Source organism: Macaca mulatta, chromosome 18 (genome assembly GCF_049350105.2).
Source record: "Macaca mulatta isolate MMU2019108-1 chromosome 18, T2T-MMU8v2.0, whole genome shotgun sequence".
Classification (NCBI taxonomy): Eukaryota; Metazoa; Chordata; class Mammalia; order Primates; family Cercopithecidae; genus Macaca; species Macaca mulatta.
This window is the reverse complement of record NC_133423.1, coordinates 17,387,600-17,415,341: the sequence shown is the minus strand read 5'-3', so window position 1 is coordinate 17,415,341 and position 27,742 is coordinate 17,387,600. Positions and strand designations below refer to the sequence as shown.

The window sequence follows — 27,742 nt, the reverse complement described above, 5'->3', positions numbered from 1 at the left end:
AGTGGGCGTGGCGGTGCTGCCCAGGTGAGCCACCACTGCTTCTGCCCAGACACGGTCGCCTCCACATCCAGGTCTTTGTGCTCCTCGCTTGCCTGTTACTTTTCCACACATTCTCCAGGATAACTGTGACTCCAGGTAAGCAAGGTGGGGTAGCAGGGCTGGTGACTTCCTTTTTCAGGAAAATTCATAAAAATCATTATTTGAGCTGATTTGAGACGGTGAACAAAATGGGCATAAAGGGGCTGTGTTCAAAGATGGGCTGTCGGGTTGAGTACTGTCGCCTCTCATCCCCCATACTGGCAAGAGTTCCAGCTCCCAACCCTTTGGGCACCAGGAACACCATATAGGGAGTCAAATCACTTAACCATACAAGGTAAGAATATGAAGAAGTCACATGGCTCGGAGGTTTTGGTGGTAGAGGGGTGCAACCGTGATTCACGGAGGAGAAAATACTTCTGAGGACATTTTCAGGCCTACCTTGGAACTCAGAATGAATTTTGCAATGCTAGTTTCAGAAAGGGGATGGTACCCGCAAACCGGGAAAGTTGAGAAGGATTGGTGTGTCTGGTTGGCTCTTCTCCCTGGCTGACATTGTAAGGCTGAGATTTAGGCATATGGACTGCCCTTCTTTTTGGCATTTTAAAACATCAGATCACTGTTTATCTACTTGCAACTATATTCGTCTAAGTGGAAATTATTCTCCCTCCGGTTTCCTGGGTTTCAGCATAGCTTGGACTTATAAATTGGGCTTAAATTGGGCTGCTTGTAGTTTCTTACTCATACACTGTATGCTTTTTTTTTATGGCTTCATTTAAGCATATCATACTAAAAACCAACATGCCAGGCTATTCCAGAGATTCATAATCAGATCCTCCGAGCTGGGGGCTCTTAGACATATTTCAGCCCAGCCCCCTCATTCTGTAGATGAGGAGCGGAACTCACAGGGGTGACGTGGTGTCCAAAGTCACACCGCCTGTAAGTGGCAATGCTGAGATCAAATCAGGCCTTCCGGCTTGCAGCTCGGGATGTTTCCACAACACCATGGGTTCTGTTACCATCTTTTTCATCCCCTACATCTCCTGAGAGGTTTTCAATAATGGGTTCCAAACCTCAGTCCCCACCAGTGAGTGTAAGTGTTTGATGAGTTCCTTCATGGGTGGGGATGAAGCCTGTCTGAGGAAAGGAGTCTCCAAAGGAAATGAGTCAGCAGGTTTATATCTTTGCTTCCTAACGCCTTGAATTGTGCCACTTCAATCCCTCTAGGTTGCGGATTGACTTTGAGGCTATGCAGTCTCAGCGATTTGGGGCATTCTGGTGTGGCTGAGTCTGGCTGTAAGTTTACTGCTTGGCAACAGTGGGCTGGGTCAGTGGTCAAGGTCAGGCTTCTAAAGAGACAGGAGCAGCTATGATGCTTCAGAGCAAAGCAGACGCCCCCCTGCCATGGGAAATTAAAGCAATTAATCTCATTACTAATAGCTGTGTTGTACTTTCTTGCCCACAAAGCACTTTTCATATACATTGATTCACTTAATCACTTCGTTTAGTCCTCATATTCTTTCACATTGCAGACACTACAAAATATCCTGTTTTCTTAATCCTGCACATCCTCTGCTCCTCAAAGACTTAGAATGTGGACAACGGAGGTTGTGTTTTTTTGGCATTCCATCACTGATATTATAATAGGCAAGGTTTCTCATGGCATTCCCTAAGGACTAGTTATACCAAATACTCGAGAGATGCTTTTCACTATGTCTCTCCATCTTTAAAATGAGGCAGACTGGGCTAAGTGATATCTATAATACTCTCACACAGCAAAAAGGTAGTTTTTTTCTTTCTTTTTTTTTGAGATGGAGTCTTGCTCTGTCACCCAGGCTGGAGTGCAGTGGCATGATCTTGGCTCACTGCAACCTCAGCCTCCCATGTTCAAGTGATTTTTCTGCCTCAGCCTCCCAAGTAGTTGGGATGACAGGTACGTGCTGCCACGCCACTCCCGGCTAATTTCTGTATTTTTAGTAGACACAGGGTTTCACCATGTTGGCCAGGCTGGACTCGAACTCCTGACCTCAAGTGATCCGCCCACCTTGGCCTCCCAAAGTGCTGGGATTACAGGCGTGAACCACTGTGCCCAGCCAAAAGTTAGTTTTTAAGGGATGAAAAAACTATGTTCATACCTCCATTTAAATATGCACACCCGTAATGTGTGGTTGAAGAGTGTGGTTGATGGTCTATAAGTAAAATGAACATATATTGTTCAAATCAGGATATGTTTGAGAGTAAATGGGGCACTGTTATTAATGTCAAGACAACAAACATAAACCAGGATTGTCCCAGGCAAAGTGGGATATATAGCAAACCTAACCACAGGACTTTTTTTTTCACCCAAATGGTCTAAAGACAAAAAATTTGAGGGCCATTGGCTCAGATGCATAAAAATCTTAGGAAATCTTGATACAAAGACCAGTAACAAGCTATAAGTCTAGAGAAGTGAGCACATCCCCTACCCCCAACCTAGAACATGTGTCTCTATTCATTGGGGCCACTTGCAGTCTCTGAATTGAGTCAGTTCTCCCTGTCGTGCATTTTTGCAAGGCTAACTTCTACTTATCCTGTAGGATTCAACTTTAGTGTGACTTACTCAGTTGTCACTGTCTCTGAGAAGGTATCACTGAGGTTTCTAGTATGAGGGAGTCTGTCACTGCTGGGGATCCCATAGTGACTTGTGTACTCATCAAAACACTTGTAACATTCATCATGGCACTAACTGACAACTCCTTGGAGGCAGGGACCATGTCATGTCCACCTTTGTTTTCTTAATGCCTACTCTGACACACATTAGGTACTCAGTTAATACTTATTAGATGAAAGCAACATCATACCAAGGGTTTACAACGTAAGTGGCAGAAAGGGAACAAGGGCTTCTTCAAGTAGAAAAATCAATGGGAAGAAGTTTTGCGATGATTAAACAAACCATGCAGGATATGTTGATATCTTCAAGAGAGACTTCAGGACATGTTGGATTTTTGGAACTCGAGAGACTTCTGAGAGAACAAAGGCCAGCAAAGATGCAATTACCAAGAAAGCAGGTGGTAAGGTGTGGCGGGGAAGTGCCAGGCTGGGAGCTGGAAGTAATGAATTCTAGGTCTGGTTTTGCCACTCTCACTCCCTGTGTGGGTGGCCTGGGAGACTCACTTCATCTTTGTCTGCCTCACTTTCCTCATTTGTAAAACGAAGAGGTGTGGCCAGCCTAGATCCTCTCCAAGATCTTGTCCCACTTTCAAGGTTTATAATTTAGCACAGATTGTGAAAGCAAGCTACTTGGAAATAAGTTCTTAAAACTGCATTTGTATTACTACTTAAACTTCCGTCTCACTGTTCTGTGGTTAAAATAAAGTTCCTTTTTAAACTTTTAAGTGCCTGAAAGATGTAGCGTTTTCTACATTGCAACTATAAACGAAGTTCTCCTTGTTAAAATGGTTACAGGGTTTTCACAGAAATGGAAGAAGGCCCTTGTGACAAGGCAATAAAATGGAACAAAACTTGTAGCAATTTTAGCACTTTCAACAGAAGTCATTAGGCACATACATTTACCATACAGGAATTGCTAACCTCTACTCTGGTACTTACAATTTTTATAGCATTCGATCATGCAAAATGGTCTGTGTAGAAGTTTGTATTTTTTCCAGGGCATGTATTGCTAACATTGCTGAGGTTTGTTTAAATGCTTTGATTGTCTTGCAACAAAAGTCGTGTGGCGATTGTGGCCAAAGTCATCTTTTGAGCTACCTCAGACCAGATCAACTTTATAGTGTTTTTAGGTCACTTGGGACTAATCACAGAGCCACTGATCAGATTTACCAGGAAATATTTGATTGATTACTTAGTGGGTGATTTTTTGCCACTACAACCATTTCCATGTACAGACGTTTTCTGTTGCCTCTGGCCAGCATCAAACAACACTGTGGCGGCTGGGACCGCAGATACTAAGGGCTGTATGGCCTTCCCAGAAATGAAGGAGAATTTTCTGAAAAAGGAACCAGTCAGCATAGGAACAGGAAGGCAGATCTCTTTGTGTTCACGCACTGATGAAAGCAACATCACACCAAGAGTTTACAACATAAGCGGCAGAAAAGGAACAAGAGCTTCTTCAAGTAGGAAAACCATAGGGAAGAAGTTTTGTGTTGATTAAACAAACCATGCGAATATGTTGATATCTTCAACGCACTGAGGGTTAGCATGCAAAGGAAGGGACTCACTCAAGGGGAAGGTCTGCCGGTGATGAGAGACAGCCCCGGAGATGTTAGGATGTCAGGTGTGCATCGATTCACATCTCCAACAGGGACCTGGATTGCAACAGAGCATTAATTGTATTGTGTAATTAGCTACGCTAAAAACCACAATGATCTTGTATCCACAATTATTTAGACCAAGTATATCTCAGAATGTTATGACGAATGAATGAATAATGCTTTAGTTGAATAAAGTGGTAAAGTGAACATCTCCTCACCCTTTGATCCACTTCTAAGATCCGTTTGTAGGCGTTTGCAGCCAAACTCCCTCAGCAGATTAATTTAAGATCTTTTTTTTTTTTTTTTTTTGAGACGGAGTCTCACTCTGTCGCCCAGGCTGGAGTGCAGTGGCCGGATCTCAGCTCACTGCAAGCTCCGCCTCCCGGGTTTATGCCATTCTCCTGCCTCAGCCTCTCGAGTAGCTGGGACTACAGGCGCCCGCCACCTAGCCCGGCTAGTTTTTTGTATTTTTTAGTAGAGACTGGGTTTCACCGTGTTAGCCAGGATGGTCTCGATCTCCTGACCTCGTGATTCGCCCGTCTCGGCCTCCCAAAGTGCTGGGATTACAGGCTTGAGCCACCGCGTCCGGCCAATTTAAGATCTTAAACGCCATTCTTCTATACAAAGGAAATCACTAGAATATTGTTTGTTATTGACTATGCAAAATTATTCTAGCTTCTCTTGGAGGATAATAAATACATGGTGGGAGGAACTACTTGTGTTTGTTAAAGCACTTTGTGTGTTTCATATTATTATCAGTGTGATTAGCTCTCAACTTGTGGAAGTGTTAAGAAGCTTGCAGGGATATGGGTTTAGGCTTCTCTATTTGCTGAAGAAATAACTCATTACTTGTACATGTTGAGTTTTACTCGTAGATGAACTTGGCATTATTAATATTAAATCTGCTGTGGAAGGAAGCCAGGTTTCCTATTCAGAAAGTCTGTCCACAGATTTCCCAAACCTTTCGTGAAGTTTCTTTATATTTTCCCAGTGGTGGGCACACTGGGTGAAACACTCCACAGGCTTTCATTTTTGCCTCAGTATACTCTGCTGACTCAGTATACACCTAATGCCAGTCACTTTTCCCTGAGGTGTGATGTCACCTGTCGGCCCTCGCCCCTGCCCTGAGGGGAGAAGGAGTAAAGTTGTGGGCTTTAAAGAAAAGTGAGAGGCCCACCTGACTTCAGGGGGTCTCATGGTATATTTGCAATGGGAACACTGGCCTGAGTGCACAGCTTAGGCAGAGCCTCAGGAGTCCATGTAGTTCAGCTCTGCTCCCAGAAAGGGAAGCCCTGACTGCCTGAATTTACCTAATTCTCTTTGGGGTCTATCAGTAACTACTAAATAGGTACGTAGACCTTTATTAGAACAGTGAAGCGTTTTAAATCTGAGGACCCCGTTACATTCTTAAAAATTATCGAGGACCCCAAATAACTGTTTCTTTAAAAATTTGCAGATTATATCTATTATTATTATTTTTTTTTTTTTTTTGAGACGGAGTCTCACTCTGTCGCCTAGGCTGGAGTGCAGTGGCCGCATCTCAGCTCAGTGCAAGCTCCGCCTCCCGGGTTCCCGCCATTCTCCTGCCTCAGCCTCCCGAGTAGCTGGGACTACAGGCGCCGCCACCACGCCCGGCTAATTTTTTTGTATTTTTCAGTAGGGACGGGGTTTCACCGTGTTAGCCAGGATGGTCTCGATCTCCTGACCTCGTGATCCGCCCGTCTCGGCCTTCCAAAGTGCTGGGATTACAGGCTTGAGCCACCGTGCCCGGCCGATTATATCTATTATTATTTACCAACTAGAAATAAAAACCAGACACATTTTGAAATGTTCACTTACTAATTTATTAAAATAATATAACCATTAAATGCTAATATGAATAATATATATATTTTAATATATATATATTATTTTTTATTTAAATTTTTAAAATTTCAATTGCTTTAGGGGTACAAGTGGTTTTTGGTTACACTGACGGATTGTACAGTGGTGAAGTATAGGATTTTAATGTATCCATCACCCAAGTAGTGTACATTGCACCCAACAATTTTTTTTTAATACTTTAAGTTCTAGGGTACATGTGCAGAACGTGCAGGTTTGTTACATATGTATACATGTGCCATGTTGGTGTGCTGGACCCATTAACTCGTCATTTACATTAGGTATATCTCCTAATGCTATCCCTCCCCGCCCCCTCCCCACAATAGGACCCGGTGTGTGATGATCCCCTTCCTGTGTCCAAGTGATCTCATTGTTCAGTTCTCACCTATGAGTAAGAACATGCGGTATTTGGTTTTCTGTTCTTGTGATAGTTTGCTGAGAATGATGGTTTCCAGCTGCACCCATGTCCAGTGAAAAAATATGAGAAGAATGATATATGAGAAGAGTGATATTGTTTTTCATTTTTGCAAATCTCCTTAATATTTGGTTTAATAGAAGGGATGTCATATAGCCTCTGGAAAACTCCACTGTCTATTAGAGATTGAGAATGATAATGTCTTAGTATTATTATGAGAATAGTTTTAATCTCATGGACCTGCTGAAAGGGTGTTAGGGACTGCCAGGAGTCAAGACACAACACTTTGGAAATTGCTGTGTTAGAATTAAAGAGCTCTGAATATGACAAAATGCCTAGTTGCTGCTATATCCACTTTACCAGGCTACATATTTTGAAGTTGTTCTCTCTTTTCTTTAACTCCCATATTACTGATTATACCACTCACATGTCTTGGGCAGCTCTGTATTCTAGTTATTTGTCTACATAGCTGCCCAAAGAGACTATGAGCTTAGAGAAGGAGGAGGTCCACTGATCCTTGTAACACTCTGGGTAGTGTCTTGCACACAGATGCGTATTATGAACACAAACAATAACAGCTGCTGTTTAATAAGTATTGTTATGTGCTGGGTGTCCTGCAAAGGCATTACTTACTCTAAGGGTTTTCTAGCACTTCTATCACAAAGCACCACAAACCAGGCAGCTTAAAGCAACATAAGTTTTATTCACCCCCAGGCTAGGAGGCCAGTAGTTTGAAATGATGATGTCGGCAGGGTCGTGCTGTCTCTGAAGGCTCCAGGGGAGAATGTTCCATGACTTTCTCTTGGTTTCTGGTGTTGCCAGCAGTTCTTAGCATTCTTTGGCTTGTGGAAGCATCCCTCCAATCTCTGCCTCCTTTGCCATATGGCATGTCCTTCACACAGGTGAAGACATTTGTGTCTTCACATCTGCCCTCTGTGTATTGTTTCTGTGTCTCTTCTCTTATTCCTTTAAGGACACCAGTCATGTTGGATGAGGGCTCACCTAACTCCAGTGTGACTTCATCTTAACTAATGATGTATTAGTTAAGATATAGGAAATACCCCGTTTCCACATAAGGTCACATTCACAGGTAATGGGGATTAGGACTTAACATATCTTTTTTGGGGACACAAGTCAACCCATAACACTTACTAAATATGAAACTGAACCATGCAAAACTGCTGCAATTTGACTGTTTTTGTTTTATAAAAATTTTAACTTTTAGTTTAACTGAAATCCTAATGGAAACAATATGTGATAAATAAAACCAACTGATGTTGATTAGTGCTGGCAACTTTTCTGACATATGCTGGAGAAGTGTGACCACTGGGCTCCCGACAACGGCCACAGTGGCTAAGCAGGCCCAAGACTGCAGAGTCTAGGCAGAGCTGCCACAGAGGACCTCATATGCCTTCGGACATTTGCCTGGAAGTTTCTTCACAACTGATCTTACTTTTGAATTTACAGAAAGTTCCTTGTTTCTTCTGAGATCATTACTTTGTTTAAATAGAATTCTTATAGTGTTGGCAGAATGCAGGAGAGAAGATGTTAAAGATGCTTTAGAAATTAACCTCTCCCTTGTCCTTGCTTCCAGGCCCACAATGGATGCCCTGCAACTAGCAAATTCGGCTTTTGCTGTTGATCTGTTCAAACAACTATGTGAAAAGGAGCCACTAGGCAATGTCCTCTTCTCTCCAATCTGTCTCTCCACCTCTCTGTCACTTGCTCAAGTGGGTGCTAAAGGTGACACTGCAAATGAAATTGGACAGGTAAGCCCCAAACCTTTCTACTTTAAGTGGGAATACAGTTATTAGAACCCATAGGCAGTGTCTTGGGAAAAAAGGAATGGAGACTTTGTGTTCAGAATTGGTCAAGATTCAGAGTTGTGCCATTCCAGGACTCCCTTAATCTTTTTTTTTTTTTTTTTTTTTGAGACAGAGGCCCACTACTCTGTTACCCAGGCTGGAGTGCAGTGGTGCAATCTCGGCTCACTGCAGCCTCCAGGTTCAAGTGATGATTGTGCCTCAGCCTTCGAGTAGCTGGGACAACAGGCACCTGCCACAATGCCCAGCTAATTTTTGTATTTTTAGTAGAGATAGGGTTTCACCACGTGGCCAGGCTGGTCTCGAACTCCTGACCTCAGGTGATCCGCCTGCCTCGGCCTCCCAAAGTACTGGGATTACAGGCTTCTTAATCTGTTTTTAAATGTGAAAGCTCACTTGTAGGTAATGCAACTCACATTTGGGACAGGCATCAGGCTGTGATGGAGAACCTGGAGATCTGCTGGGTAATCACAGTTTTTTTCATTTTGACTTATGATATTTTTAATTTACAATGGGTTGAGATAACCTCATCATAAATCAAGGAGCATCTGTATCATTATAGGGTTTCTTTCTGGCTATGGTTGATTATCTAGCTTTGTAAAGTTCTTAGACCTTCAAATGAGATGATTTTAAGTCCTCATGTACTTTTAGATAATAAGTGAATGTTCTCCTAATTATATTTCATTATTACTCTTATACTAATCATTTTAGGTTCAACAGAATTTCTTTCCTATTAGCTCATAAGCATTTAAAAAAGGGAACACAGGCCGGGCGCGGTGGCTCAAGCCTGTAATCCCAGCACTTTGGGAGGCCGAGACGGGCGGATCACGAGGTCAGGAGATCGAGACCATCCTGGCTAACACAGTGAAACCCCGTTTCTACTAAAAAATACAAAAAACTAGCCGGGCGAGGTGGCGGGCGCCTGTAGTCCCAGCTACTCGGGAGGCTGAGGCAGGAGAATGGCGCAAACCTGGGAGGCGGAGCTTGCAGTGAGCTGAGATCCAGCCACTGCACTCCAGCCTGGGCGACGGAGCCAGACTCCGTCTCAAAAAAAAAAAAAAAAATAAATAAAAAAAAAAAAAAAAAAAAAATAAAAAGGGAACACCTTATTGTATTCATATGTGCCCAGAAAGTATGGCCCATAAGAGTTATTTAGGTCAGGATGAAGAATTTACACTTGGGACTGGAAGCAGCTTCACTACTGTGAAGAGGAGATGTATCTTCTCATCGAGCCTCATCTCTGAACTGCACAACTCCACTATCCCTACCCAATCTCCCATTCCTCATTTCTCATCTACCATTAGAGAAAGGCCAGAGAAAGAGAACTTCCTGGTAGTGGGTCTGTCCCTCAATAATTCCCCACGATCTTCTCAGTACATGCAACTGGTTCCCCAGCAGTAGTTACCTGGGCTCTTTAATTTCCTGGCCTCCTCCATCCGTCTTTGGGCAGGAGAGTTACGCACTATCTGGGACCAGCCCATTTGACCCTGCAATGCTGAGGCTATGTAATTCACTGGCGCAATGTGCCGGTTTGGCGGCCTTGCTTATCTGGGTTGTGGAATCAGGCCATGACCATTATGGGTTATGGAGTGAGGAGGGTATCATCTTATGCTGACATTACATGTTGTGGTGCTGCAAGGCCGAGAAGATGCTGGACTATTGGTTGGAACAAAAAAAAAAAAGTTAGGAACAAAATACAATGATTTAAGCCCTCCAAATGACAGTATCCTGGTTTTACATAGCTTACAATATTATTACAAGAATAATAATTAACAGCTTGAATCCGTATAATACTTTAGGTGTTTTACATGTAAGTAATCCTCATAAGAAATGAGGAAAGCAGGTATTCTCAGCCCATTTTACAGAGAGGAAAGGAGGCTCTGAACAGTTGGAGAAGATTCTCTGAAGAGTTGGTGAAGGCTGGGATTCACAGGCAGGGCCATCTGACTCTAGCCCACCCAGGGCAGCCCACCATTTATTGTAGCTGCCCATAAGAAATGACACACCTTTTACCTGGCATTTGCTAAACCACCCAGAGGCACTAGACAGACTCTGGCTAGAGGCACTTGTCCTGAAATCTGATTCCTGCCTGATGATGGTCTCTCTTGGTATTAATCTCTCTTTTCTGGTCTCTAAATTGGACAGAAATTATAACCCAGCTTCATCGTTCTCCAAGTTTGGAAATCTTTCTGTGTGAGTATTAAGGGCATCACTTTGAAGAAAGGACAAACGTTCTCGATAGTTGATTTGGAAGAGTACCTTTATGGTACTGTTTCTCAGTGGGGACAACTTGTCCTCCCCTTCCCACTCTGGGGACATCTGGCAATGTCTGGAGACATTTTGGGTTGTCACAAATAGGGGAAGGATGCCTCTGGCATCTAGTAGGTCAGAGATGCTGCTAAACTTCCTGCAGTACCCAGGATAGTCCCACAAAGACTCATTCAGCCTGAATGTCAATAACACTGAGGTTGAGGAGTCTTGCTTTATGGGAACTGGGCAGGAGGATTCTGTATGCCCAAGGACGTTGGTCATTATCACGTGTCCACTTCAGTGAAGCACCATTCAGAGGTAATGCTTTTCAGGTAATGGATTTTTCTCTTAACAGGTTCTTCATTTTGAAAATGTCAAAGACGTGCCCTTTGGATTTCAAACAGTAACATCGGATGTCAACAAACTTAGTTCCTTTTACTCACTGAAACTAATCAAGCGGCTCTACATAGACAAATCTCTGAATCTTTCTACAGTAAGTTGTTTAAAGCAAGTAGCAAGACTTAACTTTTTACAAGGAGTGGTATTTTCATGCTGTTAGACCTACAACTTTTTTTCAGTGAAATTCATTTCTAGGAGGTTCACTTGTGATTTGAGGCTTAAAATAAATAAATCCTAGTGGAGAGGTTAGGAGTACAGTGGGAGTCAATTGCGGTCACATCTTCTAACTCAAAATATAGAGAAGCTTATGGGCTTTCCTTTTCCCTCTCAAATAAATCTTACCCTCCTTTTAGCTTCCTCTGAGAGAATGGAGAACAGAGTAATTAACTCTCTAATAAATGTAGCTCCATAGACAAGGAGTGTAAGACAGCTCATTATTTAAACTTCTTTCTCCTTAAAGAGCAGGGCATATGGCCTGGAACAATGTTTTAAGCTCTCCACCTCATTTGTTATGCACAAAGTTCTGATGTTTCTCAAAATCAGTAAGAAAAATAATAACTATGAATTCACAATTTTCATCAGTCACAAATTAGTTTTGTTGTGCTGGGCTGGTCAGATGGGGATCTCCACAGGCAGTTCTGGTTATTTAAGTTTAGCCATTGCTCTAAGCAATCGTACAAAGAACACTATGGTACCCAATGTTGTAATATTTTAAAAATCTGTATTTGAAACACACAGACAGTATTCCAGACTACATGGAGGTTCCCTCTGTACTTCAGTAACATAGAGTTGATTTAGTTCCTGTTCGGATGGTCAGAATTTCAAGCTTTCCAAATCTAAAAGCTAGACTACCAGCTTTTAAATATTTTACCATGATTTTGCAACTTTCTGCAGTAGGTATTTTTGTGGTTAAGATCTTTTGAGGACATGGGTTACTAGATATTGTTAATATATTTTTTGTTGCTTAAAGACACATATACACAACCATTTTTATTCCAACAATCATTGGAAGCATTTAAAAAAAAACACTGAGATGTGAGTTGAAACCTGAGCATACAAAATTTCTAGAAGCTCCCTAAATGATCATTAAGGAGACAACACATTTTTATTGCTGGCAGTGAGGACAATGGAGGCCCTCCTTCATCTGGCTGAGGCTTTCTAATGTTTTCAGGTGAGATTGGTTCTCTCCGTCAATGGTGACAGTCAGTCCCAAGGTTGATTTGCAATTAACTGAAGCTAAGTTAATTGGCTAAGGCTGAAGCTGCTCTGAAGAAATTCAAGAAGCCCTGTGCTTGGAAGTGAACTGACATAACATTGAATCAAGTTATATTTAGTTTGGTTGAACTTCTGTGCAACATCTGCAATGATCTTAACCAGACTAGGAGTTGTAAAGTTTTTTTTTTTTCCCTTTGAGATGGAGTCTTGTTCTGTTGCCCAGGCTGGGGTGCAGTGGCATGATCTTGGCTCATTACAAAAGATTTTTTAAGACTGCTTTCCATTGCTCCTGCTAGGTGCACAGCATCTGCAAATTTACTAAAGGTCCAAACAAGTGTGGTCTGTGGAGGATCTCTCACTTCAGAACTATCTGGGTGTTAAAAGGACAAGTTCTTGAGGCCCTTTTAACACCCAGGTACTTCTGATTGTCACGGTGGGAATGGGGTTTGGGGTTGCACATTTTAAATAAGCATTAGAGTAATAACTCCTGCTATGTTCTCTACAGCACTGTGTTTCCAACCTTAATATGCAGATGGCATACCTGGAAGTTCTGTTAAAATGCATTCCGATTCAGTATGTCTGGGGTGGGGTCTGAGATTCTTCACTTCTAACAAGGTCTCAGGTGATGCTGTACACCACCTTGGACCACAGTTTGAGTAGCAAGGGTCTACAGGATATTTATTTAGTTCAGCAAGGACAAGAGTTTTCTGTTCATAATTCTCTTTTCTATACATTTCCTATATTCTAACATATATGTATCTGTAGACATACAACATTTTCATGTTTCTGAAATTAGAACCCGTAAGATAATTGGGTATATTTAACATAGTGTTTCTTTTGTTTTCCTCAAAGCTGATATTAAACTGATAGATGCATTTAATAATTGAAATTGTCTTATAATTGAAAAAAAGAAACATTCAATACAAAGAATTTCACTGACTTCTACATGAGGTTTCAATTCATATAGCGTTACCAATTTTGAAAGCGTACATATAGCAGTTGATATTTAATAATCCTTTTGTTAGAAGAGAATAACAATGCAATAGCTTGACTACAGACTCTGATTTTATGAACTGCATGTTTTTCAGGAGTTCATCAGCTCTACGAAGAGACCCTATGCAAAGGAATTGGAAACTGTTGACTTCAAAGATAAATTGGAAGAAACGAAAGGTCAGATCAACAACTCAATTAAGGATCTCACAGACGGCAAGTACCCTTTAATTGTTCTGCTATCAATCATCAAGTAAACAGGGCCTTCCATCTCATAAATGCTTGCTCCAGGCATAAAAAAACATCTGGAGGATTCTCTGGATATTTTTACTACGCAAGCTAAATTCTTTCCCTTCCAGACATGTAAACAACTTGGATTTCTGGGCATTTCTTGTATCATCTCATCACTTGGTAGAAACTGTTGGTGCTTCAGTGTTAGTCTACTTTGTCTTGCTCTCTGACGAGCTGTCACAGGCCCTAGTGGAATCCTAGCTGTGCCTCTAACAAAGTGTGACTTTGGGTCAATCATGAGGCCATTTTTCAGTCTGGAAATAGAGGAATTGGATTATAACTTCATGATCCCCGAGGCCCCTTTCAGCTGACAAATTTTACAAATTTGTTAAGGAAAAAGGGACATAGGCAACATATGTATAAGAAAAACAAACGGGCTGGGCGCGGTGGCTCACGCCTGTAACCCCAGCCCTTTGGGAGGCCAAGGTGGGCGGATCACGACGTCAGGAGATCGAGACCATTCTGGCTAACACAGTGAAACCCCGTCTCTACTAAAAATACAAAAAATTAGCTGGGCGTGGTGGCGGGCGCCTGTAGTCCCAGCTATTCGGGAGTCTGAGGCAGGAGAATGGCATGAACCCGGGAGGCGGAGCTTGCAGTGAGCAGAGATCGCGCAGGGGCGACAGAGCGAGACTCCGTCTTAAAAAAGAAGAAGAAGAAGAAGAAGAAAAAAAAACCCAAACCAAACCAAACTAGCGTCAGCCTGTCCGAGGTGCCGCAGCTCCCCATGCTGGTCGCTCCTCTGATAGCCCCAGGGTCCAAGAAGCTCCTAACCGGTTCTTTCTCCGGCTCAGTGCTTCTTCTAGGCGTCTCCCTCGTCAGACTCCTCGTTCCTCCCTTAAAATTCCTGGTGAGTTGTCTTCCCTGCTGGAAAAGAATTAGGGTTATGATGATTTTGAGGGCAAGTCAGTGACTTTGTCCCCCTTCCCAGTGAATATATTTATAATTGCATCTGGAGAGACCCGTTGGGTGGCCGAATCTAGCCATGAAAGAATTAAGCCTAGGTAGTCGCTGCTGTCTAGGGAGGGATACACTTCCGGGGTAAGGGAGACCCACTTCCTGCGAGAATGACTAGCGCCCCCAGCTGCTCGCTCTCTGTACTGACTGAGGAAATTCTAACGGGACAGTAACTGCAGGATGAGAACATGGAAAGAACAGGGTTTCTGGAGTCATTCAGCACCTACGTTCAAATCCAGACGCTGGTACTTCCTAACTGATATTTGGACACAAAGCTTCAATTTACAGAACTGTAAAATGGGGCACATGTTACCTGATTTAATTTTTAAAATTGTATTATATTGTAATTTATTTCAATGGGTTTTGGGGAACAGGTGGTTTTTGGTTACATGGATAAGCTCTTTAGTGGTTACTTCTGAGATTTTGGTGTAGCCATCACCCAAGCAGTGTACACTGTATGCAGTGTGTAGTCTTCTATCCCTCACCTCCTTCCACTCTTCCCCCACCCCACGAAGTCTATTATGTCATTATCGTGCCTTTGCATCCTCATAGCTTAGCTCCCACTTATAAATGAGAACATACAATGTTTGGTTTTCCATTCCTAAGTTACTTCACTTAGAATAATGGCCTTCAGGCCAGACATGGTGGCTCATGCCATAATCCCAGCACTTTGGGAGGCTGAGGCAGGTGGATCCACCTGAGGTCAGGAGCTCAGGACCAGTCTGGCCAACATGGTGAAACCCCATCTCTACTAAAAATACAAAAATTAGCTGGGCATGGTGGCACGCACCTGTAGTCTCAGCTACTCGGGAGGCTGAGGCAGGATAATCACTTGCACCTGGGAGGCGGAGGTTGCAATGAGCTGAGATCGTGCCGTTGCACTCCAGCTTGGGTGAGAAGAGAGAAACCGCGTCTCCCAGAAAGCAACAACAACAACAAAACAAAGAGAATAATGGTCTTCAATTCCATCCAGGTTGCTGTGAATGCCCACCCTTCCTTCCTTCCTTCCTTCCCTCCCTCCCTCCCTCCCTCCCTCCCTCCCTCCCTCCCTCCCTCCCTCCCTCCCTTCCTTCCTTCCTTCCTTCCTTCCTTCCTTCCTTCCTTCCTTCCTTCCTTCCTTCCTGTCTCGCTCTGTCGCCCAGGTTGGAGTGCAGTAGCACCATCTTGGCTCATTGCAAGCTCCGTCTCCTGGGTTCACGCCATTCTCCTGCCTCAGTCTCCCGAGTAGCTGGGACTACAGGCGCCCGCCACTATGCCCGGCTAATTTTTTGTATTTTTAGTAGAGACGGGGTTTCATTGTGTTAGCCAGGATGGTCTCGATCTCCTGCCATCGTGATCTGCCCACCTTGGCCTCCCAACGTGCTGGGATTACAGGCATGAGCCACCGGGCCGGCCTTTCTTTTTTCTTTTTTTTGAGATAGAATGTTGCTCTGTCGCCCAGGCTGAAGTGCAGTGGCACGATCTTGGCTTACTGTAACCTCCACCTCCCAGGTTCAAGGGGTTCTCCTGTCTCAGCCTCCTGAATAGCTGGGACTACAGGTGCATGCTACCATGCCCAGCTAATTTTTGTATTTTTAGTAGAGACGGGGTTTCACCATGTTGGCCAGGCTGGTCTCAAACTCCTGACCTCAGGTGATCCGCCCGCCTCAGTCTCCCAAAGTGCTGAGATTACAGGTGTAAGCCACCGCATCCAGCCATGAAAAGACCTCTGAATTTGAAATAGGAGGCTCAGGATTGAAGTTGAAGCTCTGTCGGTTACCGGCTCCCATGCTTCTTTGTTCTTCAGGTTTCTTTAGTAATACAATATATATTCAACATATTCTATAGCGTTGGCAGGACAAGTTACATAATTTGCGTGGTCCAGGGCAAAAGTAAAATTGCTGGGCCTCTTGTGTAAACATTTATTAAGAATTTTGAGATGGTGACAGCTGAACATTAAACCAAGAGCAGGGCCCTTCACACAGGGGTCACAGGCCTGTGAAGTGGGCCCTGAACATTGGTCTGAAAATTGGAGATTAGGTAAATGAAAACCCTTTATAAAAAACCTGTGGGCGAGGCTGGGCGCAGTGGCTCACACCTGTAATCCCAGCACTTTGGGAGGCCAAGGCAGGCAGATCATGAGGTCAGGAGATGGAGACCATCCTGGCTAACACGGTGAAGCCCCATCTCTACTAAAAAATACAAAAAAACTAGCCGGGCGAGGTGGCGGGCACCTATAGTCCCAGCTACTTGGGAGACTGAGGCAGGAGAATGGCATAAACCTGGGAGGCGGAGCTTGCAGTGAGCCGAGATCCGGCCACTGCACTCCAGCCTGGGCGACAGAGTAAGACTCGTCTCAAAACAAAAACAAAAACAAAAACAAAACAAAAAAACAGCTGTGGGCTATTCAAATGTGAGGAGTTCTTTTTACTAAGGGATCACTTCCCTTGAATTGTTTTGGCTGTTGAGATTTAGCTTTGTAATAATTGCAATTGTGATTGAGCCCCATGGTGATTACAGTTGACCTTGAGGCAATCAGCCTGTCTGCAAGGAGTGCAACTGAGGGAGTGGATGGAGAGCTGTGGGGTGAAGGGGAGAACCTTCAGACATGCTTTCCAGCTGAGGAAACTAGAACAGCTCCAGAACCTTCAGACATGCTTTCCAGCTGAGGAAACTAGAACAGCTCCAGAACTTTCAGACATGCTTTCCAGCTGAGGAAACTAGAACAGTTTCTTGGCGTCTCTGAGCCTCTGTTTACTGCACTGTAAAATGGAGATAATGATCTTTGCCTTATAGGATGATTGTGAAAAGAGTGAGATAATAGATGTGAAATTCTGGCATTAAGAAAGTGATTACGTATTTTCATTCAAGAGCACAGGCTTTGGAGTCAGAAAGAGCTGGCTTTGAATCCTGAATCCACCCTCGTTTATATATCATCCTTGGAAAGTGAGTTATCATCCCTGAGTCTCAGCTTCCTCATTCGTAAAGCAGGAAGAAATATATATCATGTGTATCAAATAGCTTGTATACTGCCTGACACAGAATAGGCATTCAGAGTGGTAGCTGTGTTTTCCTTCTTATTTCTCTTCCTTTCTTCCCCCTCCTTCATTCTCCTTTCCTGACCTCTTTGGTAGATCTGGTTGTGTCAAGTTAGAAGGAGAGAAAAGAGTCCTTCTGAAATGTGATGGTTGGAACTACCAGGTCTTACATGGTGTGACTTCATGAAGTGGTAAATACTCGGCGAATATGCATGTGAATTTCAGATGTAGTTTGGAAGAATAATTCTGCTACTTGTGTTTTCCTAAAATTGTTGCAGGCCACTTCGAGAACATTTTAGCTGACAACAGTGTGAACGACCAGACCAAAATCCTCGTGGTTAATGCCGCCTACTTTGTTGGCAAGTGGATGAAGAAATTTCCTGAATCAGAAACAAAAGAATGTCCTTTCAGAGTCAACAAGGTATGTGGGGCAGCGTGTAGCAGTAAAAGGAGCCCAATTATAGATGTGAAAAATGATAGGGACAGAGGGAGGCATAAATCCATTCCAGTGAGGAACCTGAAGGCATGGTCGGCAAAGTGCCTTTCCTGAGATGAACAGCTGGAAGGTAAGTGGTACAAAAAGAACCAGAATCCAGAGGCCCTCCCTCCTCTTTTCCAGAATGTCTTCAAGGATCTGAGCTGAGTGAAATTTTATAGAATTTATAACCCAGCGAGGAAAGCTAAGTCACTGGCTGAAAAATAGCTACAAACATCTGAGAACTTTAGCAGAAAAGGAAAAGACCAAACTCTGTTATCAGAGGACTTTGGATTATCATGAAACCTTGACATCTTGGAATCTTGTTCCCCATTAACTTCTCTAACATCTCATTTTCTTATCTGTTGATAGTGAAGTATATTGTTCTGGGATTTTAATTTATAATTTATAAGATGCTTTGATGGCTGGGCGTGGTGGCCCACACCTGTAATCCCATGACTTTGGGAGGCCGAAGCGGGCAGACCACCTGACGTCAGGAGTTGGAGACCAGCCTGGCCAACATGGTGAAACTCTGTCTCTACTAAAAATACAAAAATTAGCTGGGCATGGTCGTGGGTGCCTGTAATCCCAGCTACATGGGAGGCTGAGGCAGGATAATCACTTGACCCTGGGAGGCAGAGATTGCAGTCAGCCGAGACTGCACCACTGCACTCCAGCCTGGGCAACAAGAGTGAAACTCCATCTCAAGAAAAACAAACAAACAAACAAAAAACCCCAGATGCTTTGAGGCACTTGTTGGCTGTGAAAAAACAAAGTATAGCTTACTCATCGGCATCACTGGAAGTCATTATGGGAAGAATTAAGTGCCTGTTTTGCAGGCCAGTCTCATTGATACTGTTGAAGTAAATATGTTAAAATAATTAGTAGACAGTGGGTGCAGTGGCTCATGTCTGTAATCCCAGCACTTTGGGAAGCCGAGGTGGGCAGATCACAAGGTCAGGAGTTTGAGACTAGCCTGACCAACATGGTGAAACCCCATCTCTACTAAAAATGCAAAGATTAGCCGGGCATGGTGGCATGTGCCTATAATCCCAGCTACTTAGGGGGCTGAGACAGGAGAATGGCTTGAACCTAGGAGGCAGAGGTTGCAGTGAGCTGAGATCATGCCACCGCACTCCAGCCTGGGTGACAGAGTAAGAGTTCATCTCAAAAAAAAAAAAAAAAAAAAAAAAAGAAATAGGTCAAGTACCTCTTTTGTAAATGAGACCAAGACCAAGGAACTGAGACTGGAAATTTGACCCATTTTATTGAAAAACCCAGAGATCTATATGATGATGTAATGTGGTCTCCTTGGGTGGGATCTGGCTTGTGTTAGACTGGAAGCAGCACTTCAGTTAGTACAATACTTAAGGGTAGCTTAATTACCTTGTAGCTCCTATGCATCAGTTCTAGTTTTCATGCTTCTCCCAGTACTTAGAGTACCTAGCATCAGTATCTTGTTTTTGCCAAATATAGTAGCACCTTCTTAATGCTAGCATCCATGAGGAAGAGTCCTGCAAGATACACTCTACACCTGGGTTAGCTGGATGGCTTCCATTACTCTTTCTTTCTTTGTTCGCATGGAATTTTTATTCATACTCCCCTCTGTCCCCTCCCAGAATATGCTTTGCACAGTGAAATCTGTTTGCTTATATAGATCCCCTACTAGTGCATGGGATTTTTAAGGTAGGGACAATGCCTGATTCATCTCAGGGTCTACAATTTCTGGCCAAGTCCCTAACACATCAGTAGGTGCTCAGCAAATTTGTTGAATGCTCAGTCGCTAAGGGTCAGTTTGTTTAAACAATCAATAGCAGACAAAGCCTGACCTTCCTGAGCTTAGCTTCCCAACTGCAGTGGTCTTCTCAAAACTGACTGCAGGGACAGGATTGACCCTGTACACAAGAGGTCTGTCTGAGATTCTAGAGACACACTTTAGGCTCTTCACACTCTTGTGTTTTGCACACACAGGTCCTTGAGTTTTAAACATGGCTTTTTGACCTTCTCAGTGTTGGATTTATCTGGAGTGGAAGTGCAACGTGACTTTACCCAGCCTCTACTGTGAGTTAGGGAGGGGTGTTGGCCCCACTGGCCCTGACGGCATCCACACACCCTTTGTTGTCATGGAGTGACCCCTCTGACTCCTTTGATCAGTGATTGGCTCTCCTCCCTGGCAAGGGCTGGCAAAGGGTTCCTAACTCTGTTTAAGTGAAATCTGAAACAGGTTGCCAATGGTGCCTCTCACCAAGGCCCCGAGCCAGCCTGGAAGGAATACCATGAAAATGTTGCAATAGTCAATGAGTAGAATGTGGACTTTTGTGTCAACCACACTAAGAGTTGTACTTTTTTCATTAAGAAAGTATTAATATGTGTTTTTTGAGAAGGGAGAAAGAATGTGTGCTATTCTTTTATTCTTGCTGTTAAATCATAAAGCTAGGTTATATAAGATCCTGGAAACTCAGCCTTTATGAACAGAATTAATAAGAGTTTGAAATGTCTCATTGATCTCTCAGTGTTTCACTTGGTAAAGCAATAAAATGCTATTCACGACTGCATGAGGCTACACCCTTCTTTTGAATGCCGATGCTATTACTTCTCCTTTGTTTTCTTTGAATTGCTTTGTCAGCCCTTGAACTTTTTGAGTGACATTACTAAACCTTTTCTCATGTCCTGTGGTGTCTCTGGTAAGGGTTAAATTGGTAAAACTATATTATTAAAAGTTTAGTACTTATTCTGATAAATGTATCTATCCATATATACCTATATTAATATATATGTTGTATTATATTTTCTGGGATAAGTAGTCTTTATTTGGTCCTCTTTTCAGAAGATATGACTCAACATGTGTTTCAGAAAATAAAGTACCCATAGTCAGTGCTGATAAGTGAAATTGATGACAGTTTTTGGAGGCTACAACTATGTGCACATTCAGAAACTATTAGCAGTCTAACCTTTTGGAGATTTTTTTTTTTTTTTTTTTTTGAGATGGAGTCTCGCTCTGTCACCCAGGCTGGAGCACAGTGGTGCGATCTCTGCTCACTGCAAGCTCCACCTCCCAGGTTCACACCATTCTCCTGCCTCAGCCTCCCAAGTATCTGGGACTACAGGTACCCACCACCACGCCTGGCTAATTTTTTGTATTTTTAGTAGAGATGGGGTTTCACTGTGGTCTCGATCTCCTGACCTCATGATCCGCCTGCCTCAGCCTCCCAAAGGGCTGGGATTACAAGCATGAGCCACCACACCCGGCCCTGTTGGAGATTTTTAGACAAATTTCTTTAGGAGTAATATATTTTAAGACAATATCCTCTTTAGGAGAAATAAAGGGAAGAATTATCTGTTAACCTCCAAAGTAGTATGTTTTCCTATAATTCTGTTTCTGATTACAGATAGAGTTGAAGTCTTCCATTATTTATCAGCCAGATATTCAGTGAGCACTACAAGCTGGGATAGAAGTGAGCACTACAAGCTGGGATAAAAAATAAGACTTAGTTTCTGCCTTGACCGTATTCTAGTTGGGGTTGGAAGTGGAAAGACAATCACTAGATAATATTTCCAACACTGTAGCAAGTGTTAAAATAGAGGTATATACAAACGTAAAATAAATAAGGTTTAACTGTGCTTGAGAGAGGGATTGGGGAAGGTTCAGCTTAGTATTTAAAGATACCAGATGCAAGTTTACTGGAGTATTATGCTTGCAGGCTTGGTATGAGGCTTGAAATTTCTTCCCGAAGAGATTTAGTTAACAGGCAAATATCCCATGGGAGGTATACGTCAATAGGTTATACTACATTGCTGTCAGTCTTTTACATCTTAGTGTGAATTAATTTTCCTTCAGAAAATCAGTCATCTGTGGAGCAGAGACAGGAGGCCAGGTGTTAATAGGGGCAAAGAGAAAAGAAGGCCTGGGCAGTGCTTGGAGATAAAGACTTGAGTGATCAGACCCTTCCATGGGCTCCCTTTAAGAAGAACAGGGCGAGACCAAGGGCTAAAGTTGGGAGAGTGAAAAAATGCAGACCACAGGGGCATTACTTATTTCTCCAGCTCTGATCTGCTGTTTTACTAGAGGTCTAATTAGGCCTGTATCTGCCTCCTTCTTGAATAGCCCAGAGAATTCATCTAAACAGCCTTCCTACAGCAGCTCCCCACTTTAGGTGGCCAAACAGGAGTTCTAGACCAGTGTTGTCTCCCGGAACATTGGCACAGCAGCCAAGTTGATTGGTGCTGGGGCAGACATAGTTGGTGTGGCTGGTTCAGGGACTGGCATTGGAATGGTGTTTGGCAGCTTGGTCATTGGCTATACCAGGAACCCGTCTCTCAAGCAGCAGCTCTTCTCCTATGCCGTTCTGGGCTTTGCCCTGTCTAAGGACATGGGGCTGTTCTGTTTAATGGTCGCCTTCCATATCCTCTTTACCATGTGAGGCTCTGTGGGGGTCACCTGCCTGTCCGTGCTGCTGCAACTCCACACCGTTCCTGGTGCTGGGGTATGGTAAGCTTTATCACTGAACACAATGTTTCTGGAAAAAAAAAAAGAGCAGGGCATACAGTGGAGCTCAAAGGGACTTAGAGATAATTTTAAAAAGACTTAGAGATAATTTTAAAGAACGTTTTCCTTTTTAAAAATTATGCAATACTCCAAGCATTCAGAAAATGATAGAGAATAATAAAACAAACACCCATATACCGATCAATCATCTTTTTGAACTTAATATTTTGCCCTAATTATTTCAGAATTTTAAAGAAAAAATATAAGAACAGTTGCATTGCTTTGTATGTATCCCTTCACTGCTCACTCCACTGTCCTGTTCCTCTTTCTTCCTCCCCAGTGGTAACCATTATTCTGAATATACAATTTCTTCATTCTACTGACAAGAATACTGAGGCCTAGAGAGATTGAGGGATTTGCTCAAGGCCACAGAATCTGTTTATGTCACATTTGGGACTAAAAACCAAGGTTCTTATCTTCAATCCAGACTTTGTTCATTAGCTCGAATCTAAGTAGGTGGCAGTACAGCGGGGAGTGGGCAATTCAAACCAAAGACAAACAGAGAGGTCACAACAAATACTGTTTTGTTCTGCTATATGCTAAGTTTGTTGTTGTTATTGTTTGTTTTGAGACAGAGTCTTGCTCTGTTGCCCAGGCTGGAGTGAGTGCAGTGGTGCGATCTTGGCTTACACCAACTTCTGGCTCCCATATTCAAGCAATTCTCCTCCCTCAGTTTCCCAAGTAGCTGGGATTATAGGCTTGTGCCACCATGCCTGGCTGATTTTTGTATTTTTTATTAGAGATAAGGTTTCACTATGTTGGCCAGGCTGGTTTCGAACTCCTGACCTCAAGTGGTCTCCCAAAGTGCAGGATTACAGGCGTGAGGCACTGCGCCCAGTCAGTTTTTGAAATTAGGTATTTTATTGGGAAAAGCCATATGAATGGTTATGTGGATTTGCAGTAGAATTTACTTTCAAGTCAGCTCCACCAGGAATAGTTTAAAGATCTCATAGGCATCTGTAATGAATAACAAACATTGCTTGCATTTTCAGCCATACAGTCTTATTTTTAAGGTTTGATCTATGTAAATACAGTATTATATATAGTTCCTGTAATGTGTAACATGTAGATTATAAAGTATATGAATAACTTTTCAAAGGAACACAGACTCTTCACAGGACAGTCTCTGGTTTGGGTGCCATACAGTTTGGATCTCGGTGGATGATGAATTATAAGCCATAATAATCTGACACTATGTCAAGAGCAAATTTGTGTGTATATATATGTATATATGTACATATATTTATGTGTTTGCATATATATGTGTGTATATATGTGCATGTGTGTATATATGTATGGGGTTATATATAGTGTGTGTATATACAGGTGTGTGCATAAGTATATGTATATATGTGTGTATATGTATGTGTGTATGCATATATACGTATGTGTGTAAATGTGTATATATAGGTGTATGTATATATGTGTTGTGTCTGTATATATACATGTGGGTATATATACATGTGGGTATATGTGTGTGTGTGTATATATATATTTATGCATGTGTAAGTTGAAAAGTAAGCAGTCCAGATTTTCCCTTTTACAGACAGACACGAAACCAGTGCAGATGATGAACATGGAGGCCACGTTCTGTATGGGAAACATTGACAGTATCAATTGTAAGATCATAGAGCTTCCTTTTCAAAATAAGCATCTCAGCATGTTCATCCTGCTACCCAAGGATGTGGAGGACGAGTCCACAGGCTTGGAGAAGGTAAGGAGGAGGCAGGTGCTCGCCACAAAGGCACCCCCTATCTTGGCAAAGAGTCGTGCAGACAGGAGTGTGTGGGCCATGAGAGCTGGGCTGGCAGCCCTCCTTATTGCCATTGGCTCAGTCACCTCCAAGGTCCCATGCTTCTTTCTGGGGCCTTTCCTCCTTAATATTAACAACAGCCAACATTTATTTGGCACTTACAGTGTTCTAGGGACTGTGCTAAGTTGCCTACATGCATTATCACATTTAATTCTTACAGCAGGCTGATGAATTAGAGACTGTTACCACACTCTTGTTTACCAGTGAGGGAACTGAGGCACAGAGGGGTAGGTAACGGGTCTGTGGTCATATAATTAGTCAAGGGTGTGTGCAGGATCAGGATTTGAGCCCATGTACTTGGAGCCAGGTTCTTAACTAAAGGCTAGAGTGCCTCCCTCATCTCCTAGGGAGTAAGGTACTACGTTGCTACGCACTGCCAGGTCCACTATCATGTGACCTGATATCAAGCATACTGTCTCCTACTCTTTCTTTTTTTTTAATTAGTGGATGTTATTTTTTAGAGCAGCTCTATGCTTACAGAAAAATAAGCGGAAAGTACAAGAAATTCCCATATACTCCCCTTCCCGTCTCAGGCCTACTGTTTCACCTGTTATTAGCATCTTGCATTAGTGTGGTATGTTTGTTACAATTGATGAGACAATACTGATATATTATTATTATTATTATTATTATTATTATTATTGTTTTAGAGACAGGGTCTTACTCTGTTGCCCAGGCTGGAGTGCATCCACCCGCCTTGGCCTCCCAAAGTGCTAGGATTACAGGCGTGAGCCACTGCACCTGGCCGCATCTCTCTCATTTTTTAAACCAGCTAAAAGGGATGCATTCACTACCTATGACCTTAGGGAATGGCTCAGAGTTAGTTCAAGTTCCCGTTAAAAAAAAGTAACTTCAGCTTTAATTTAATTTATTAAATCTGATGCCATTCTTAGTACATGAATATTCTGGATTTCCTCGTAGAGAAATTACAATAAGCATTCAAGAAATATGTATAAAAAGCTTTCTAATTTTATATTCATTTCACTATTGTGTATGCAACATCATAATCCAGGCATTTGTTTCTATAAATCTATTCTCTAACTTAAGGTTGGGTGCGGTGGCTCACACCTTTAATCCCAGCACTTTGGGAGGCTGAGGCTGGCACATCACTTGAGGCCAGGAGTTTGAGACCAGCTTGGCCAACATGATGAAACCCTGTCTCTACTAAAAATACAAAAAAAAAAATTTTAGCTGGGCGTGGTAGAGTGTGCCTGTACTCCCAGCTACTTGAGAGGCTGAGGCATGAGAATTGCTTGAACCCAGGAGGTGGAGGTTGCAATGAGCCAAGATCATACCATTACACTCCAGCCTCGGTGACAGTGCAAGATTGTCTAAAAAATCCCAAACAAACAAACAAACAAACAAAAAAACTACTCTCTAACTTAAAATGAAAAGACAGAACCCTGCCCTCATAAATTTCAGTGCACAGGGAACACTGTTATAGGCTGGGGAGGAGGAGGACACAGCTGGGTGGCTGCTGGGTCTCCTGAGTCACATACCAAAAACTTCTGGGCCATCTTTGATGTTCCACCCAGACTGCTTTGAAACTGGGCTTATAATAACACCTTATGTTTTCAATCAAGCCAGGTCTTTCACAATTGGAAATAAATAAAAATAATTTCTTTTCATTTTTGTCCTTCAGATTGAAAAACAACTCAACTCAGAGTCGCTGTTGCAGTGGACTAATCCCAGCACCATGGCCAATGCCAAGGTCAAACTCTCCATTCCAAAATTTAAGGTGGAAAAGATGATTGATCCCAAGGCTAGTCTGGAAAATCTAGGGCTGAAACATATCTTCAGTGAAGACACATCTGATTTCTCTGGAATGTCAGAGACCAAGGGAGTGGCCCTATCAAATGTTATCCACAAAGTGCGCTTAGAAATAACTGAAGATGGTGGGGATTCCATAGAGGTGCCAGGAGCACGGATCCTGCAGCACAAGGATGAATTGAATGCCGACCATCCCTTTATTTACATCATCAGGCACAACAAAACTCGAAACATCATTTTCTTTGGCAAATTCTGTTCTCCTTAAGTGGCATAGCCCACGTTAAGTCCCCCCTGACTCTTCTGTGGATGCCGATTTCTGTAAACTTTGCATCCAGAGATTCATTTTCTAGATACAATATCTATAACTGCTGGATCAGGAAGCCACCAGTACTTGTCACATGTAGCCTTCACACAGATAGACCTTTTTATCCCAATTCTATCTTTTGTTTCCTTTTTTCCCACAAGACAATGACATATGCTTTTAATGAAAAGGAATCACCTTAGAGGAAAAACATTTATTCATTATTTGTCAAATTTTCTGGGGTAGTTGGCAGAAATACAGTCTCCACAAAGAAAATTGCTTTAAGGAAGATTTGGAAGCTCTTCTTCCCAGCACTATGCCTTCCTTCTTTGGGATAGAGAATGTTCCAGACATTCTCGCTTCCCTGAAAGACTGAGGAAAGTGTGGTGTATGGGAACCACGAAACTGCCCTGGCTCCAGTGAAACGTGGGCACATGCTCAGGCTACTATAGGTCCAGCAGCCCTTATGTTAAACCCTGGCAGGCAAGTGTTTATTCAAATTCTGAATTTTGGGGATTTTCAAAAGATAATATTTTACACACACTGTATGTTATAGAACTTCATGGCTCAGATCTGGGGCAGTACCGTATAAATCAACACCTTAATATGCTGCAACAAAATGTAGACTATTCAGACAAAATGCATACCTAAAGACTAGCTCATAAGGGGTCAAATGTTGCTGGCAAATGCGTATGCCACCAACTTACAAAAACACTTTGTTCGCAGAACTCTTCAGATTGTGGAATGTTGGATAAGGAATTATATACCTCTAGTAGCTGAAATGCAAGACCCCAAGAGGAAGTTCAGATTTTAATATAAATTCACTTTCATTTTTGATAGCTGTCCCACCTGGTCATTTGGTTGGCACTAGACTGGTGGCAGGGGCTTATAACTGACTCACATGGGGATTCTCACAATAGCCAATATCAGAATTTGTGTTGAAGGAACTTGTCTCTTCGTCTAATATGATAGTGGGAAAAGGAGAGGAAACTACTGCCATTAGAAAATATAAGTAAAGCGATTAAAATGCTCACATTACCTTGACACATAGTTTTTCAGTCTATGGGTTTAGTTCTTTAGATGGCAAGCATGTAACTTATATTAATAGTAATTTGTAAAGTTGGTTGGATAAGCTGTCTATGTGGCAGGTTCATGGATTAGTTCTCTATGAAAAATATATATTTACTGAAGATTTTGTGACATTCCTTCTCCCATCGCTTCCTTGCCATGCATTGTAAATAGGTTCTTCTTGTTCTGAGGTTCAATATTGAATTTCTCCTGTGCTATTGACAATAAAATATTATTGAACTACA

The 27,742-nt window shown here is 42.6% G+C and overlaps 1 protein-coding gene and 1 pseudogene across 1 annotated transcript; both read left to right on the top strand.

Moving 5' to 3' along the window:
- The first annotated feature begins 7 nt into the window (after positions 1–7).
- SERPINB5 (serpin family B member 5) lies at positions 8–27,742 on the top strand. Its single transcript, XM_001090203.5, has 7 exons — positions 8–135; positions 8,177–8,351; positions 11,011–11,148; positions 13,358–13,475; positions 17,803–17,945; positions 24,092–24,259; positions 26,001–27,742. The coding sequence occupies exons 2-7, from the start codon at positions 8,184–8,186 to the stop codon at positions 26,391–26,393; spliced, it is 1,128 nt and encodes a 375-aa protein (XP_001090203.3). The 5' UTR covers positions 8–135; positions 8,177–8,183; the 3' UTR covers positions 26,394–27,742.
- On the top strand, positions 21,878–22,552 carry LOC106994542 (ATP synthase F(0) complex subunit C1, mitochondrial pseudogene; annotated as a pseudogene).

What these genes read in the sequence shown, in the direction of transcription:
- SERPINB5 (XM_001090203.5), top strand. Translation starts at nt 8,184, where the DNA reads ATGGATGCCCTGCAACTAGCAAATTCGGCTTTTGCTGTTGATCTGTTC. An exon ending in CTGCAAATGAAATTGGACAG is followed by an intron (nt 8,352 to 11,010) that starts GTAAGCCCCAAA and finishes TTCTCTTAACAG; the next exon opens with GTTCTTCATTTTGAAAATGT. An exon ending in AATCTCTGAATCTTTCTACA is followed by an intron (nt 11,149 to 13,357) that starts GTAAGTTGTTTA and finishes CATGTTTTTCAG; the next exon opens with GAGTTCATCAGCTCTACGAA.